General features: G+C 43.3%; 1 protein-coding gene across 1 annotated transcript in view; it reads right to left on the bottom strand.

Annotated features, from left to right (window-relative positions):
• Window positions 1–2,322: 2,322 nt before the first annotated feature.
• lama1 (laminin, alpha 1) overlaps window positions 2,323–15,501 on the bottom strand; it is a gene marked incomplete at both ends in the record, with an annotated part of 32,449 nt that continues 19,270 nt past the window's right edge. The window contains 15 exon segments of the mRNA XM_034679168.1: window positions 2,323–2,439; window positions 2,819–2,848; window positions 2,850–2,923; window positions 2,926–3,029; window positions 3,365–3,521; window positions 3,608–3,719; window positions 4,118–4,216; window positions 4,415–4,557; window positions 4,683–4,876; window positions 5,034–5,123; window positions 9,081–9,199; window positions 12,144–12,284; window positions 14,402–14,531; window positions 14,849–14,976; window positions 15,093–15,278. Of these exon segments, the coding sequence (XP_034535059.1) occupies window positions 2,323–2,439; window positions 2,819–2,848; window positions 2,850–2,923; window positions 2,926–3,029; window positions 3,365–3,521; window positions 3,608–3,719; window positions 4,118–4,216; window positions 4,415–4,557; window positions 4,683–4,876; window positions 5,034–5,123; window positions 9,081–9,199; window positions 12,144–12,284; window positions 14,402–14,531; window positions 14,849–14,976; window positions 15,093–15,278 (1,824 nt within the window).

A 15,501-nucleotide genomic window follows, 5' to 3' on the forward strand; every position in this document is an offset into this window, starting at 1 on the left:
CATGTCATCATGAGGTCATATGATCATGAGGTCATATGATCATGAGGTCATATGATAATGAGGTCATATGATAATGAGGTCATGTGATCATGAGGTCATGTGATCATGAGGTCATGTGATCATGAGGTCATGTGCTCATGAGGTCATGTGATCACGAGGTCATGTGATCATGAGGTCATATGATCATGAGGTCATATATCATGAGGTCTATATGAGGTCACTATGAATAAGATGGGTCATGTGATCAGTGAGGTCATGTGATCATGAGGTCATGTGAATATGAGGTCTGGTGCTCATGAGGTCATGTGATCACAGGGTCATGTGATCATGAGGGTCAGATGATCATGAGGTCATGTGATCATGAGGTCAGGTGATCATGAGGTCATATGAATTCATGAGTTCATATTGATCATGTAGGTCATGTGAATCAATGAGGTCAATGATCATTAAGGTAAGATGATCATGAGGTCCAGAAGAAGCATGAGGGTCATGTGATTCATGAGGTCATGTGATCATGAGGTCATGTGATCATGAGGTCATGGATCATGAGGTCATGTGATCATGAGGTCTGTGCTCATGAGGTCATGTGATCACGAGGTCATGTGATCATGAGGTCATATGATCATGAGGTCATGTGATCATGAGGTCATGTGATCATGAGGTCATATGATCATGAGTTCATATGATCATGAGGTCATGTGATCATGAGGTCATGATCATGAGGTCATATGATCATGAGGTCATATGATCATGAGGTCATGTGATCATGAGGTCATGTGATCATGAGGTCATGTGATCATGAGGTCATGTGATCATGAGGTTATAAAAATTAGCAATATAAAATGTACTGTGTTTGTGTAGCGTGTGTTGTACCGTGGTGGTGTTTGTGTAGCGTGTGTTGTACCGTGGTGATGTTTGTGTAGTGTGTGTTGTACCGTGGTGTGTTTGTGTAGTGTGTGTTGTACCGTGGTGATGTTTGTGTAGTGTGTGTTGTACCGTGGTGATGTTTGTGTAGCGTGTGTTGTACCGTGGTGGTGTTTGTGTAGCGTGTGTTGTACCGTGGTGGTGTTTGTGTAGTGTGTGTTGTACCGTGGTGGTGTTTGTGTAGTGTGTGTTGTACCGTGGTGGTGTTTGTGTAGCGTGTGTGTGTGTGGTGTTTGTGTAGCGTGTGTTGTACCGTGGTGATGTTTGTGTAGCGTGTGTTGTACCGTGGTGATGTTTGTGTAGCGTGTGTTGTACCGTGGTGGTGTTTGTGTAGCGTGTGTTGTACCGTGGTGGTGTTTGTGTAGTGTGTGTTGTACCGTGGTGGTGTTTGTGTAGCGTGTGTTGTACCGTGGTGGTGTTTGTGTAGTGTGTGTTGTACCGTGGTGGTGTTTGTGTAGCGTGTGTTGTACCGTGGTGGTGTTTGTGTAGCGTGTGTTGTACCGTGGTGGTGTTTGTGTAGCGTGTGTTATACCGTGGTGGTGTTTGTGTAGCGTGTGTTGTACCGTGGTGATGTTTGTGTAGCGTGTGTTGTACCGTGGTGGTGTTTGTGTAGCGTGTGTTGTACCGTGGTGGTGTTTGTGTAGCGTGTGTTATACCGTGGTGGTGTTTGTGTAGCGTGTGTTGTACCGTGGTGGTGTTTGTGTAGCGTGTGTTGTACCGTGGTGGTGTTTGTGTAGCGTGTGTTGTACCGTGGTGGTGTTGTGTAGCGTGTGTTGTACCGTGGTGGTGTTGTGTAGCGTGTGTTGTACCGTGGTGGTGTTTGTGTAGCGTGTGTTGTACCGTGGTGGTGTTTGTGTAGTGTGTGTTGTACCGTGGTGATGTTTGTGTAGCGTGTGTTGTACCGTGGTGGTGTTTGTGTAGCGTGTGTTGTACCGTGGTGATGTTTGTGTAGTGTGTGTTGTACCGTGGTGGTGTTTGTGTAGTGTGTGTTGTACCGTGTTGATGTTTGTGTAGTGTGTGTTGAACCATGGTGGTGTTTGTGTAGTGTGTGTTGTACCGTGGTGGTGTTTGTGTAGAGTGTGTTGAACCATGGTGGTGTTTGTGTAGTGTGTGTTGAACCATGGTGGTGTTTGTGTAGAGTGTGTTGTACCGTGGTGGTGTTTGTGTAGCGTGTGTTGTACCGTGGTGGTGTTTGTGTAGTGTGTGTTGTACCGTGGTGATGTTTGTGTAGCGTGTGTTGTACCGTGGTGGTGTTTGTGTAGCGTGTGTTGTACCGTGGTGATGTTTGTGTAGTGTGTGTTGTACCGTGGTGGTGTTTGTGTAGTGTGTGTTGTACCGTGTTGATGTTTGTGTAGTGTGTATTGAACCATGGTGGTGTTTGTGTAGTGTGTGTAGTACCGTGGTGGTGTTTGTTAGCTCCTGTGTGATGATGATTGTGTCTTCCAGCAGCAGTTGTGTGTCTTCCGTCACTTCGTCTACAGACGCACACTGAGCACTCAGGTTCTGATGGAGCAACTGAAAAACACAAGAACAACATCAGCCAGACGTGTGTGAGTCCTGCAGGTGTGTGAGTCCTGCAGGTGTGTGAGCTGCAGGTGTGTGAGTTCTGCAGGTGTGTGAGTCCTACAGGTGTGTGAGTCCTGCAGGTGTGTGAGCTGCAGGTGTGTGAGTCCTGCAGGTGTGTGAGTCCTACAGGTGTGTGAGTCCTGCAGGTGTGTGAGTCCTGCAGGTGTGTGAGTCCTGCAGGTGTGTGAGTCCTGCAGGTGTGTGAGTCCTACAGGTGTGTGAGTCCTGCAGGTGTGTGAGTCCTACAGGTGTGTGAGTCCTACAGGTGTGTGAGTCCTACAGGTGTGTATCAATGAAAGGTGTGTGAACAGGAAGTGCGGGGTTAAACCTTGTGTGTGTCCAGCAGAGTGTGTGTTGAGGTCCAGCAGAGTGTGTGACTGCCTGTTTCTTGCTGCAGCATCATTCAGATGTGTTTGTATAAACCGCAGTGTTCCATGCCAACTGGAAGGGAGGCTGAGAGGGGGCGGAGCCTTTCGTCGACTGCCACTCTGTTCGACATAAAGTCCAACTGCAGCATCTGGACCAGAGACTCTGAGAGACTGCAAAGACAGTCAGAGAGAGAGAGAGAGAGACAGAGACAGAGTGTGGGGTTAATTTCATATAAAACCACGTTCAGGATTCTTCACAGAGAATTGTTTTCTAACTCTGAGTTTTTGGTCCGTTCTGGTCCCTGAGAGCACATCTCTCCTTCCTTATATGTCCATACATGAAAGCCTGTGGCAGGGAGAGCAGCTCCCTGGCGGTTTGCTGAGGGAGCGTGAGGACTCTCTACAGAGCGTCAGAGTGTTAAGTTGATGATTTGTGGGCAGAGCTTGACCTTGTGGCCTGAAATCACGCCGTGCTTCATTTTAATATAAATTGTCTTTAAACTCACCTGAGCTCCTGATTGGCTGCGATGCTGGCAGCTGTCAGCTCGACTGCTCTGATGGCATCCAACATGGACTCCACCTCCTCCAGCAGACGTGTCTGATTGGCTGAATCAAGCTCCACTCCTGTAGTCTGGTTCAGAAGCCCCGCCTCAAACTGCAGCTCTGAGCCAATCAATGAAGAGGTGGTCATCGTTTCATGGTTGTGATGCAGTGAATGATGTCATAATTGTTCATAAACACTTGTTTACCCTGAATGTTGTCCTGCAGGTTGCTGATGCTCTCTAGCAGCAGTGCACTCTGGGAAACGCTGTTCCTGGTGGACATGGACACTTTCTCCAGGTGGTTAGAGAAATGTGCGACCTGACCAATCAGAAGAGAGAGATCCTTCAGTCCACTTCACATCTCTCAGTATTTAAAACGAAGGTATTCACCCTTTCATAATAATAATCTCTTTATAAATAACAAGTAGAAACGTGTCACTCTAAGGCGGTGGTACAAGGGCCCACTCCAAACAATGCAACTTGGTTTGGAACCGTTGTAGCAGGGCCCATGCTGCTGATCCGGCACCTGACTGTCAGGACCTGGGGGAACCAGAACCTCAAAACTAGAACCAGCAGCCACGACGCACATCCTCCCTCTGCTGCTGGTTCCACAGCTGCAAACAAGCCTCCATTCAAACTAACAGGCATCGCTACGACACAGAAGCTACACACCCTGACTTCCTGTTTACAACACTTCATTAGAGTCGCCATGGTTACCTGCGGCATCATGACGCTGAGGTCAGAGGTCATGTGACTCAGCTCATCCTCCACTCTGGACAACCGCACAGCGACAGACGTGTTCATGTAAAACTGCACCTGTACACACACACACACACCACACACACACACCACACACACACACACACACAGTAGGTAAACACCAGGTTCACACACACCTTTAGATCAGCAAACACTTCACACCAGCAGAGGACAGCATCATAACATGTTACTGCATTGTGTCATTGTTTAATTGTGTGTGTGTGTGTGTGCGCGTGTGTGTGTGTGCGTGTGTACCTGGAACTCTCTCGTCTGGTTTTCCGCCATCACCAGCTGACTGTACGGCGCCATGGCAACGCTGCTCAGGTTGACTGACAGGAAGTAGTTGTGAATTTTCTCCAGGTCGTCCAATAGAACACCAGAACACTCGTCATCACAGGCTGTGGAAAAACACACACACACACACATACACACACACACACTAGCATCACCTCCAAAAAATAAATGTCTGTGTCTGTGTGTGTTAGTGTGTGTGTGTGTGTATGTGTGTGTCTTTGTTACTCACACACACACTCGCCCTCCTGCAGGATGTGTCTCTCTTCACACTGGTCACATGACTGACCTCTGACCCCGGCCTTACAGTCACACTGTCCGGTTAGTGTGTCACAGAGCGGATGCAGGGAGCCCCGCCCACTGCAGGTGCAGGGTGAACACAGCCCGTTGGTCAATGATGGGTTACCATAGTAACCAACAGAACACCTGCAGGTCGACAGTCAGAGTTTGAGCGTCCCGTGAAGTGAAACATTGTCAGCAGTTCAAAGTAAAAGCCTTCTGGACGGTGAGGTCATTTGGCAAAGGTGATGATGTCAGAGTCAGGTGACGTGAGGCTGATGATGTCATCAGGGACCGCTCTCACCTCTCACAGTATCTTCCCTCATATCCCTCCTGACAGGCGGTGCAGCGGAAATCCCCCAACGCTCCTTCTGCTACACAGCTGGGACTGAAACTACACACACACACACACACACACACAACAAAGTTGTTTAATGCAGTGACTTCCACTACAGAGTCATGTCTGTGTTTAATGCAGTGCTGCCTGAGGGTCTGTAGATCAGGCCCATCCAGTCTTGGTCCTGGTCCCTGTGGTCCAGAGGGGTCTCCTCTGAGTCTTTATTGATGAATCCTCTAACTCGTTGTTACTCTGAGGATCTTTATTCTGATCTGTTGAACTGTTGGCTCACGCAGTCTCTCACAGAGATCTGAACCTCTTCCCCTTTCTCCCTCTGAGAGACTCATCCTCTCTGGAGTTTTTGTACCCGGTCATTTGACTCAGCTGTAGATCATGAACATCATGAGATGTTCCTCCAGGTGTTTAGTTGTCTCTGTACTGACTGTTTGAATAGTGCTGCTGCTTCAGATTCTAAAAGGTCATATTAATATCTAAAAGCAACTTTTCTCTGTTAAGTTAAATGTGTTCCGTTAAAACGTTAAATGTGTTCCGTTAAAACGTTAAATGTGTTCTGATAAAACGTTAAATGTGTTCCGTTAAAACGTTAAATGTGTTCCGTTAAAACGTTAAATGTGTTCTGTTAAGTTAAATGTGTTCTGTTAAGTTAAATGTGTTCTGATAAGTTAAATGTGTTCCGTTAAAACGTTAAATGTGTTCTGTTAAGTTAAATGTGTTCTGATAAGTTAAATGTGTTCTGTTAAGTTAAATGTGTTCTGATAAGTTAAATGTGTTCTGATAAGTTAAATGTGTTCTGATAAGTTAAATGTGTTCTGATAAGTTAAATGTGTTCTGATAAGTTAAATGTGTTCTGATAAGTTAAATGTGTTCTGTTAAGTTAAATGTGTTCTGATAAGTTAAATGTGTTCTGATAAGTTAAATGTGTTCTGTTAAGTTAAATGTGTTCTGATAAGTTAAATGTGTTCTGTTAAGTTAAATGTGTTCTGATAAGTTAAATGTGTTCTGATAAGTTAAATGTGTTCTGATAAGTTAAATGTGTTCTGATAAGTTAAATGTGTTCTGTTAAGTTAAATGTGTTCTGTTAAGTTAAATGTGTTCTGATAAGTTAAATGTGTTCTGATAAGTTAAATGTGTTCTGATAAGTTAAATGTGTTCTGTTAAGTTAAATGTGTTCTGTTAAGTTAAATGTGTTCTGATAAGTTAAATGTGTTCTGATAAGTTAAATGTGTTGTGATAAGTTAAATGTGTTCTGTTAAGTTAAATGTGTTCTGTTAAGTTAAATGTGTTCTGATAAGTTAAATGTGTTCTGATAAGTTAAATGTGTTCTGTTAAGTTAAATGTGTTCTGTTAAAACGTTAAATGTGTTCCGTTAAAACGTTAAATGTGTCCGTTAAAACGTTAAATGTGTTCTGTTAAAACGTTAAATGTGTTCTGTTAAGTTAAATGTGTTCCGTTAAAACGTTAAATGTGTTCTGTTAAAACGTTAAATGTGTTCTGTTAAAACGTTAAATGTGTTCTGATAAAACGTTAAATGTGTCCGTTAAAACGTTAAATGTGTTCCGTTAAAACGTTAAATGTGTTCTGATAAAACGTTAAATGTGTTCTGATAAAACGTTAAATGTGTCCGTTAAAACGTTAAATGTGTTCTGATAAAACGTTAAATGTGTCCGTTAAAACGTTAAATGTGTTCTGTTAAGTTAAATGTGTTCTGTTAAAACGTTAAATGTGTTCTGTTAAGTTAAATGTGTTCTGTTAAGTTAAATGTGTTGTGATAAGTTAAATGTGTTCTGATAAGTTAAATGTGTTCTGTTAAGTTAAATGTGTTCTGATAAGTTAAATGTGTTCTGATAAGTTAAATGTGTTCTGTTAAGTTAAATGTGTTCTGTTAAGTTAAATGTGTTCTGTTAAGTTAAATGTGTTCTGATAAGTTAAATGTGTTCTGATAAGTTAAATGTGTTCTGATAAGTTAAATGTGTTCCGTTAAGTTAAATGTGTTCCGTTAAAACGTTAAATGTGTTCCGTTAAAACGTTAAATGTGTTCCGTTAAGTTAAATGTGTCCGTTAAAACGTTAAATGTGTTCTGTTAAGTTAAATGTGTTCTGTTAAAACGTTAAATGTGTTCTGATAAAACGTTAAATGTGTCCGTTAAAACGTTAAATGTGTTCCGTTAAAACGTTAAATGTGTTCTGTTAAGTTAAATGTGTTCTGTTAAAACGTTAAATGTGTTCTGATAAAACGTTAAATGTGTTCTGATAAAACGTTAAATGTGTTCTGATAAAACGTTAAATGTGTCCGTTAAAACGTTAAATGTGTTCCGTTAAAACGTTAAATGTGTCCGTTAAAACGTTAAATGTGTTCCGTTAAAACGTTAAATGTGTCCGTTAAAACGTTAAATGTGTTCCGTTAAAACGTTAAATGTGTTCTGTTAAAACGTTAAATGTGTTCTGATAAGTTAAATGTGTTCCGTTAAAACGTTAAATGTGTTCCGTTAAAACGTTAAATGTGTTCTGTTAAAACGTTAAATGTGTTCTGATAAGTTAAATGTGTTCTGATAAGTTAAATGTGTTCTGTTAAGTTAAATGTGTTCTGTTAAGTTAAATGTGTTCCGTTAAAACGTTAAATGTGTTCTGTTAAAACGTTAAATGTGTTCTGTTAAGTTAAATGTGTTCTGATAAGTTAAATGTGTTCCGTTAAAACGTTAAATGTGTTCTGTTAAAACGTTAAATGTGTTCTGTTAAGTTAAATGTGTTCTGTTAAGTTAAATGTGTTCCGTTAAAACGTTAAATGTGTTCTGTTAAGTTAAATGTGTTCTGATAAGTTAAATGTGTTCTGATAAGTTAAATGTGTTCTGTTAAGTTAAATGTGTTCCGTTAAAACGTTAAATGTGTTCCGTTAAAACGTTAAATGTGTTCCGTTAAAACGTTAAATGTGTCCGTTAAAACGTTAAATGTGTTCTGTTAAGTTAAATGTGTTCTGTTAAAACGTTAAATGTGTTCTGATAAAACGTTAAATGTGTCCGTTAAAACGTTAAATGTGTTCCGTTAAAACGTTAAATGTGTCCGTTAAAACGTTAAATGTGTTCTGTTAAGTTAAATGTGTTCTGTTAAAACGTTAAATGTGTTCTGATAAAACGTTAAATGTGTCCGTTAAAACGTTAAATGTGTTCCGTTAAAACGTTAAATGTGTCCGTTAAAACGTTAAATGTGTTCCGTTAAAACGTTAAATGTGTCCGTTAAAACGTTAAATGTGTTCCGTTAAAACGTTAAATGTGTTCTGTTAAAACGTTAAATGTGTTCTGATAAGTTAAATGTGTTCCGTTAAAACGTTAAATGTGTTCCGTTAAAACGTTAAATGTGTTCTGTTAAAACGTTAAATGTGTTCTGATAAGTTAAATGTGTTCCGTTAAAACGTTAAATGTGTTCCGTTAAAACGTTAAATGTGTTCCGTTAAAACGTTAAATGTGTCCGTTAAAACGTTAAATGTGTTCCGTTAAAACGTTAAATGTGTTCTGTTAAAACGTTAAATGTGTTCTGATAAGTTAAATGTGTTCTGTTAAGTTAAATGTGTTCTGTTAAAACGTTAAATGTGTTCTGATAAGTTAAATGTGTTCTGTTAAGTTAAATGTGTTCTGTTAAATTAAATGTGTTCTGTTAAGTTAAATGTGTTCTGTTAAGTTAAATGTGTTCTGTTAAGTTAAATGTGTTCTGTTAAGTTAAATGTGTTCTGTTAAGTTAAATGTGTTCTGATAAGTTAAATGTGTTCTGTTAAGTTAAATGTGTTCTGTTAAGTTAAATGTGTTCTGATAAGTTAAATGTGTTGTGATAAGTTAAATGTGTTCTGTTAAGTTAAATGTGTTCTGTTAAGTTAAATGTGTTCTGATAAGTTAAATGTTGGGTTTAAAGCTTTGTTTGAATCATCACCTTATGTTTTTATTCACATTATACACAGCATCTGAACTTATGGAAGCTGGGTAGATTAGATAGCCTGCAGTGTCACCTGTTGTCCTGTAGGGGGCAAGCACACAGGGAGCAATCACTGACGGAGCCGCTCACATTCCCATAGTGACCTGAGGCACACAGCTCACAGCGCCGCCCAGTGGTGTGGTGCTGACAACCCTGTTTGAAGAAAACACACAAACATATGACTAATGACAGCCCTGTAGAGACCTGTAGAGACCTGTAGAGACCTGTAGAGACCTGTACAGACTTGTACAGACCTGTAGACCTGTACAGACCTGTACAGACCTGTACAGACCTGTACAGACCTGTGTCATCGTGTGTCATCGTGTGTCATCGTGTGTCATCGTGTGTCACCGTGTGTCATCATGTGTCATCATGTGTCATCGTGTGTCATCATGTGTCATCGTGTGTCATCGTGTGTCATCATGTGTCATCATGTGTTAGCATGTGTCATCATGTGTCATCATGTGTCATCATGTGTCATCATGTGTTAGCATGTGTTAGCATGTGTCATCATGTGTCATCATGTGTCATCCTGTGTTAGCATGTGTCATCATGTGTCATCATGTGTCATCATGTGTCATCCTGTGTTAGCATGTGTTAGCATGTGTCATCATGTGTTAGCATGTGTCATCATGTGTCATCATGTGTCATCATGTGTTAGCATGTGTTATCATGTGTCATCATGTGTCATCATGTGTCATCATGTGTCATCATGTGTCATCATGTGTCATCATGTGTTAGCATGTGTCATCATGTGTCATCATGTGTCATCATGTGTTAGCATGTGTTAGCATGTGTTATCATGTGTTAGCATGTGTCATCATGTGTTAGCATGTGTTAGCATGTGTTATCATGTGTTAGCATGTGTCATCATGTGTTAGCATGTGTTATCATGTGTCATCATGTGTCATCATGTGTCATCATGTGTCATCATGTGTCATCATGTGTCATCATGTGTTAGCATGTGTCATCATGTGTCATCATGTGTCATCATGTGTTAGCATGTGTTATCATGTGTCATCATGTGTTAGCATGTGTCATCATGTGTCATCACGTGTCATCATGTGTTAGCATGTGTCATCATGTGTCATCATGTGTTAGCATGTGTCATCATGTGTCATCATGTGTCATCATGTGTCATCATGTGTCATCATGTGTTAGCATGTGTTAGCATGTGTCATCATGTGTCATCATGTGTTAGCATGTGTCATCATGTGTCATCATGTGTCATCATGTGTCATCATGTGTCATCATGTGTTAGCATGTGTCATCATGTGTCATCATGTGTCATCATGTGTTAGCATGTGTCATCATGTGTCATCATGTGTCATCCTGTGTCATCATGTGTCATCGTGTGTTAGCATGTGTTAGCATGTGTCATCATGTGTCATCGTGTGTCATCGTGTGTCATCATGTGTTAGCATGTGTCATCATGTGTCATCATGTGTCATCATGTGTCATCGTGTGTCATCGTGTGTTAGCATGTGTCATCATGTGTCATCGTGTGTCATCGTGTGTCATCATGTGTTAGCATGTGTCATCATGTGTTAGCATGTGTCATCATGTGTCATCGTGTGTCATCGTGTGTTAGCATGTGTTAGCATGTGTTAGCATGTGTCATCGTGTGTCATCGTGTGTCATCGTGTGTCATCATGTGTTAGCATGTGTCATCATGTGTTAGCATGTGTCATCATGTGTCATCGTGTGTCATCGTGTGTCATCATGTGTTAGCATGTGTTAGCATGTGTTAGCATGTGTCATCATGTGTCATCGTGTGTCATCGTGTCATCCTGTGTCATCATGTGTTAGCATGTGTTAGCATGTGTCATCGTGTGTCATCGTGTGTCATCATGTGTCATCATGAGTCATCATGTGTCATCATGTGTCATCCTGTGTCATCGTGTGTCATCCTGTGTCATCCTGTGTCATCATGTGTCATCATGTGTCATCGTGTGTCATCGTGTGTCATCGTGTGTCATCATGTGTCATCGTGTGTCATCATGTGTCATCATGTGTCATCATGTGTCATCGTGTGTCATCGTGTGTCATCATGTGTCATCATGAGTCATCATGTGTCATCGTGTGTCATCATGTGTCATCATGTGTCATCATGTGTCATCATGTGTCATCGTGTGTCATCGTGTGTCATCATGTGTCATCATGAGTCATCATGTGTCATCGTGTGTCATCATGTGTCATCGTGTGTCATCGTGTGTCATCGTGTGTCATCATGTGTCATCATGTGTCATCATGTGTCATCATGTGTCATCATGTGTCATCGTGTGTCATCATGTGTCATCATGTGTCATCATGTGTCATCGTGTGTCATCGTGTGTCATCATGTGTCATCATGAGTCATCATGTGTCATCGTGTGTCATCATGTGTCATCATGTGTCATCATGTGTCATCCTGTGTCATCATGTGTCATCATGTGTCATCATGTGTCATCATGTGTCATCCTGTGTCATCGTGTGTCATCATGTGTCATCCTGTGTCATCCTGTGTTAGCATGTGTCATCATGTGTCATCATGTGTCATCATGTGTCATCATGTGTCATCGTGTGTCATCGTGTGTCATCATGTGTCATCGTGTGTCATCATGTGTCATCATGTGTCATCATGTGTCATCGTGTGTCATCGTGTGTCATCATGTGTCATCATGAGTCATCATGTGTCATCGTGTGTCATCATGTGTCATCATGTGTCATCATGTGTCATCGTGTGTCATCGTGTGTCATCGTGTGTCATCATGTGTCATCATGAGTCATCATGTGTCATCGTGTGTCATCATGTGTCATCGTGTGTCATCGTGTGTCATCGTGTGTCATCATGTGTCATCATGAGTCATCATGTGTCATCATGAGTCATCATGTGTCATCGTGTGTCATCATGTGTCATCATGTGTCATCGTGTGTCATCCTGTGTCATCATGTGTCATTATGTGTCATCATGTGTCATCATGTGTCATCGTGTGTCATCGTGTGTCATCGTGTGTCATCATGTGTCATCATGAGTCATCATGTGTCATCGTGTGTCATCATGTGTCATCATGTGTCATCATGTGTCATCCTGTGTTAGCATGTGTTAGCATGTTACCTGACAGAGTCCGGTCTCTTGGTCGCAGCTCTCGCTGTGGTTGTTGCAGCGACACGGAACACACGGAAGAACGAACAGAGACTTCAAACTCTGAGACGACATCTCAGACACAAGCTGACGGAAAAAACCTGCAGCACAGTCCTACAGGGAGACAGGTCAGAGACACAGACAGGTCAGAGAGACAGACAGGTCAGAGACACAGACAGGTCAGAGACAGACAAGTCAGAGACAGACAAGTCAGAGACAGACAGGTCAGAGACAGACAGGTCAGAGACAGACAGGTCAGAGAGATAGACAGGTCAGAGAGATAGACAGGTCAGAGACAGACAGGTCAGAGACAGACAGGTCAGAGAGATAGACAGGTCAGAGACAGACAGGTAAGAGACACAGACAGGTCAGAGAGACAGACAGGTCAGAGACAGACAGGTCAGAGACACAGACAGGTCAGAGAGATAGACAGGTCAGAGACAGACAGGTCAGAGACACAGACAGGTCAGAGAGACAGACAGGTCAGAGAGACAGACAGGTCAGAGACAGACAGGTCAGAGACAGACAGGTCAGAGACAGACTAGTCAGAGAAAGACAGGTCAGAGAGACAGACAGGTCAGAGACAGACAGTTCAGAGGCAGACAGGTCAGAGAGACAGGTCAGAGACAGACAGGTCAGAGAGACAGGTCAGAGAGACAGACAGGTCAGAGAGACAGGTCAGAGACAGACAGGTCAGAGACACAGACAGGTCAGAGAACCAGGTCAGAGAGACAGACAGGTCAGAGAGACAGGTCAGACAGACAGGTTAGAGAGACAAACAGGTCAGACAGACAGACAGACAGACAGACAGACAGACAGACAGACAGACAGGTCAGAGAGACAGACAGGTCATAGAGACAGACAGGTCAGAGAGATAGACAGGTCAGAGACAGACAGGTCAGAGACACAGACAGGTCAGAGAGACAGACAGGTCAGAGAGACAGACAGGTCAGAGACAGACAGGTCAGAGACAGACAAGTCAGAGAAAGACAGGTCAGAGAGACAGACAGGTCAGAGACAGACAGGTCAGAGACAGACAGGTCAGAGAGATAGACAGGTCAGAGACAGACAGGTCAGGGACAGACAGACAGGTCAGACAGACAGACAGGTCAGAGACAGACAGGTCAGACAGACAGACAGGTCAGGGACAGACAGACAGGTCAGACAGACAGACAGGTCAGAGACAGACAGGTCAGAGACAGACTAGTCAGAGAAAGACAGGTCAGAGAGACAGACAGGTCAGAGACAGACAGGTCAGAGACAGACAGGTCAGAGAGACAGACAGGTCAGAGAGATAGACAGGTCAGAGAGATAGACAGGTCAGAGACAGACAGGTCAGAGAGATAGACAGGTCAGAGACAGACAGGTCAGAGACAGACAGGTCAGAGACAGACAGGTCAGAGAGATAGACAGGTCAGAGACAGACAGGTCAGAGACAGACAGGTCAGAGACAGACAGGTCAGAGAGATAGACAGGTCAGAGACAGACAGGTCAGAGACAGACAGGTCAGAGAGATAGACAGGTCAGAGACAGACAGGTCAGAGACAGACAGGTCAGAGACAGACAGGTCAGAGAGATAGACAGGTCAGAGACAGACAGGTCAGAGACAGACAGGTCAGAGACAGACAGGTCAGAGAGACAGACAGGTCAGAGACAGACAGGTCAGAGACAGACAGGTCAGAGACAGACAGGTCAGAGAGATAGACAGGTCAGAGACAGACAGGTAAGAGACACAGACAGGTCAGAGACAGACAGTTCAGAGGCAGACAGGTCAGAGAGACAGGTCAGAGACAGACAGGTCAGAGAGACAGGTCAGAGAGACAGACAGGTCAGAGAGACAGGTCAGAGACAGACAGGTCAGAGACACAGACAGGTCAGAGAGACAGACAGGTCAGAGAACCAGGTCAGAGAGACAGACAGGTCAGACAGACAGGTCAGAGAGACAGGTCAGACAGACAGGTTAGAGAGACAGACAGGTCAGACAGACAGACAGACAGACAGACAGACAGACAGGTCAGAGAGACAGACAGGTCAGAGAGACAGACAGGTCAGAAAGACAGACAGAGAGACAGACAGGTCAAACAGACAGGTCAGACAGAGAGACAGACAGGTCAGACAGACAGACAGGACAGACAGACAGACAGACAGACAGACAGACAGACAGACAGACAGACAGACAGACAGACAGACAGGTCAGAGAGACAGGTCAGAGAGACAGACAGGTAAGTTACCTGACAGGAGTGTCCAGTGTATCCAGTTGGACAAATGCAGGACTCAATGTTTCTGGCCACGGCCACATTAACCTCTGATCCCTCCATGAACTCCGCCCCCACTGCTGTTTCCATGGTGATGTTTGATATCCTATTAGATAAAGACAGACCCAAACACTGTAGTTGTGTAGTTGTGTAGTTGTGTAGTTGTGTAGTTGTGTAGTTGTGTAGTTGTGTAGTTGTGTAGTTGTGTAGTTGTGTAGTTGTGTAGTGTACCTGATCTGTAACAGTGTGGTTGTGTAGTTGTGTAGTCAGGTTGTGTACCTGCTCTGTAACAGTGTGGTTGTGTAGTTGTGTAGTCAGGTTGTGTACCTGCTCTGTAACAGTGTGGTTGTGTAGTTGTGTAGTCAGGTTGTGTACCTGCTCTGTAACAGTGTGGTTGTGTAGTTGTGTAGTCAGGTTGTGTACCTGCTCTGTAACAGTGTGGTTCCGTACGACGCTTTGACGGCGATGTATTCGAGGTCGTTGATGACAGACAGGAAGTCAGAGCGAGTCACTGAGCTGTCCGAAACCGAGTTGAAGTACTTCCACTTGTGCTGTAACACACACACACACACACACACACACACACACACACACACACACACACACTTTAGTAACCAGTCATTTAAAGCATGGTACTCTTGTTTCCCATAATTCCTTGCTGCTGTACCTCTGTCATCATGATGTCATGCCGTGTCCTGATGCTGTTGCCAGGGGCAACCATGTCAGCGTATATCACCAGCTTCCTCAGAGTCCCGCCCCTCATCATCACCTGAGGCTCCTGATTGGACAACCCCACCCCATCCTCAGCGTAGAAGGTGATGATGTAAGAGAGAACTCCGCCATACGACAACAGCTGAACCATACAAAGTACACAATCAGATATACAATCAGATACACAATCAACAATACACAATACACAGGAAGTTGTCACCCAGTGTTCTATGATCCTGTCAGTCCCAGACCAGGGCTGAACACAGCCGAGTCACCTGATCCTGTCAGTCAGAGATCAGGGCTGATAACAGCCGAGTCTCCTGATCCTGTTAGTCAGAGATCAGGGCTGAACACAGCCGAGTTAC

The sequence above is a fragment of the Notolabrus celidotus genome, unplaced genomic scaffold (assembly GCF_009762535.1).
Source record: "Notolabrus celidotus isolate fNotCel1 unplaced genomic scaffold, fNotCel1.pri scaffold_359_arrow_ctg1, whole genome shotgun sequence".
Taxonomy (NCBI): domain Eukaryota; kingdom Metazoa; phylum Chordata; class Actinopteri; order Labriformes; family Labridae; genus Notolabrus; species Notolabrus celidotus.